This window comes from Haplochromis burtoni, unplaced genomic scaffold (assembly GCF_018398535.1).
Source record: "Haplochromis burtoni strain Fernald_Lab_line unplaced genomic scaffold, NCSU_Asbu1 Contig_199, whole genome shotgun sequence".
NCBI classification, from domain to species: domain Eukaryota; kingdom Metazoa; phylum Chordata; class Actinopteri; order Cichliformes; family Cichlidae; genus Haplochromis; species Haplochromis burtoni.
Genome location: NW_024582560.1, coordinates 35,250 through 37,625, shown reverse-complemented (window position 1 = coordinate 37,625; position 2,376 = coordinate 35,250). Strand labels below are relative to the sequence as shown.

The window sequence follows — 2,376 nt, the reverse complement described above, 5'->3', positions numbered from 1 at the left end:
ACAGTGTATAGGTAAGTCCTGCCAATAGCTCTTCTTTCTTTGCTCACCCACTTAAAGAAATCTGGTCGCCTTCTTTCCAAGATCCTTAAACTGCTAATCTTAAAAGTAGAGAGGGTGTCTGTCTCCTCAATCTAAACTGGGAGCAGGTTCCACAAAAATATTTTTGCACAGATTTCATGAGACAGTAAGCTAGAATGAACTCCTTTTTACTTTATGTGACTTTTAATTTAATGCCAACATCAGTTTAAAATTTTAATGTGTCAGATTTTTTTTTTATGTGTTTCACTAACGTAAAGAAATCTGGTCGTCTTCTTTCCAAGCTCCTTAAACTGCCATAACCTGGATGACTGAGAACCTACACAGACACAATGAGCCTGTTTTTACTGTCAGTGTGATAGAGTGTCCTCACTGAACAGGAGATAATAAAGATATAACTGTCAGAATTATGACTGTTTCTATCACTGTCACAAAGACTACATTTTATGTTAACTTTTAAAAGAATATAATATTGATTACATGTCAGAATCAAAAGAAAATTCCAACATTGCTGATTTTTCAGAATCTGATTGAAACCTATGTGAAATTTTAAAGATAATTCACCTTGTTTAAAAAATACTAAGGTGCGGCAAACATTCTTCAGAAATTGTGGCCATATAGTATCACCTAACACAACTGCTGCAGATTTGCAGATTTAACATTGAGTACATTAACCTGCTGGAAGCAGTCAGTAGAAAATGGTCGGCTGTGGTCCCCAACAATAGTAGGCTTTGGTGTTTAAATGATGGGACCCAAAGTAGGCTGAGAAAACATCAGTAGACCCTACCAGCCTGAATCATGGATCCATCCTGCCTTAGATGGAAAATTAGTGATGGATGGATGGCTTCAGAACAACAATCAGATGATGAGCAGCGAGCAAGACTTGGGAAGGAAGAATTCATTATTTTACTGGAATGGTGGGGGGAGAAGAAAGGGCGACATAAAGAGACGAGGACAATGAGAGAAAAAACAAAAGATGTAGTACTTACAGCAGGGACAGGGAGCGAAAAGTGGTGACAAAAGAATAAAAGTTCACATCACATGAAATTCTCCAGCAGCCTAAATCTAGTATGTGAGGAGAGGAGTTTCAAATTTAATTCTGCATTTTAAAGGAGCCAATAAAGTGAAGATGATACAGGAGAAGTATGATGGTTCTTTCTAGTCCCTGAAAGTACTCTTGCTGCAGTATTTTGGATTAACTGTAAAGTGTCTGTAAGTATCCAGTTAGACACCACAGTCTGCACACTATGATGAAAACTATTGGTCAACCAAATTAATACTGGTCAACACAGAACAAATTCGAGACCAATGCTGTTAATAAGGACATTTTATGTAGTTTTTGTTTTCAGGTCCTCACAGTTTTTTGATCCATGACTCAACACGCAAAACTTTTTATGATTAGTATTTAAGGACTGTAGGTTTTGTGGGTCTGATCTTGTGAATAAGCTACAAACAAATTGCCCTGCTCTGGGATTAATAAAGTCCTAAACTAATTTTACAGAAAGTATGAATGCGTGCAGCGTGCCTCCTAAAATCCCCCATGCAGTCATCGTTCATCAGGACTACCAGGAAGTGTTTGCTGCAGGTTCAGAAGTGCAGTATGAGTGTGAGGATGGATACACTGCAGAGGGAGCACACAACAAAAAATCTGTTTGTACACAAGGAAGCTGGACACAAGGCCCGACCTGCAGTAAGTGGACATGAATTAGAATTCTTGACACACTATAACATAATGTTATAATAATACAATAGCCATGTAGTACAGATCAATGGTGTGAGTTGATCTTCACAGAAGAGCATTTAAGCACCATTATTGACAAGTTTGTAACAATAACTCTTCTCAACCTGCAGGCAGGGGAAGCATTAAACCATGTATTTATTCTCTTTATAATATATATATATATCTACTTTATAGCAATATTTTGAAAACACTCATTTACACATCTTTCCTTATTTTGACTGACAAACAAGACTTGCAAATCGTTGGTTAATTTTCGGTGACAAGGGTGCAGAAACTATAGAGGTATAAAGGTGATGAGCCAAACCATCAAGCTGTGGGAAAGAGTGAAGCTAGGTTAAAAAGAGAAGTGTCTATCAGTGAACAGCAACACGGCTTCATGCCAAGAAAGATTGTTTACTTTGAAAGTGCTGATAGAGAAGTATAGAAAAGGTCAGAAGGAGTTACACAGAGGTGTGGACTCGAGTCACATGACTTGGACTCGAGTCAGACTCAAGTCATTAATTTTATGACTTTAGACTTGACTTGAAAAAATGTTCTAAGACTTGTGACTTGACTTGGACTTTTACACCAATGACCTGGGACTTGAATTGGACTTGAAC

General features: G+C 37.7%; 1 protein-coding gene across 1 annotated transcript in view; it reads left to right on the top strand.

Annotated features, from left to right (window-relative positions):
* The window catches only part of LOC102310578 (complement factor H-related protein 1-like), a 5,081-nt gene that overhangs the window by 387 nt on the left and 2,318 nt on the right, over positions 1–2,376 (top strand). Inside the window, exons 3-4 of the mRNA XM_042226186.1 lie at positions 5–11; positions 1,538–1,726. Of these exons, the coding sequence (XP_042082120.1) occupies positions 5–11; positions 1,538–1,726 (196 nt within the window). The remainder of the gene's footprint in view (positions 1–4; positions 12–1,537; positions 1,727–2,376) is intronic.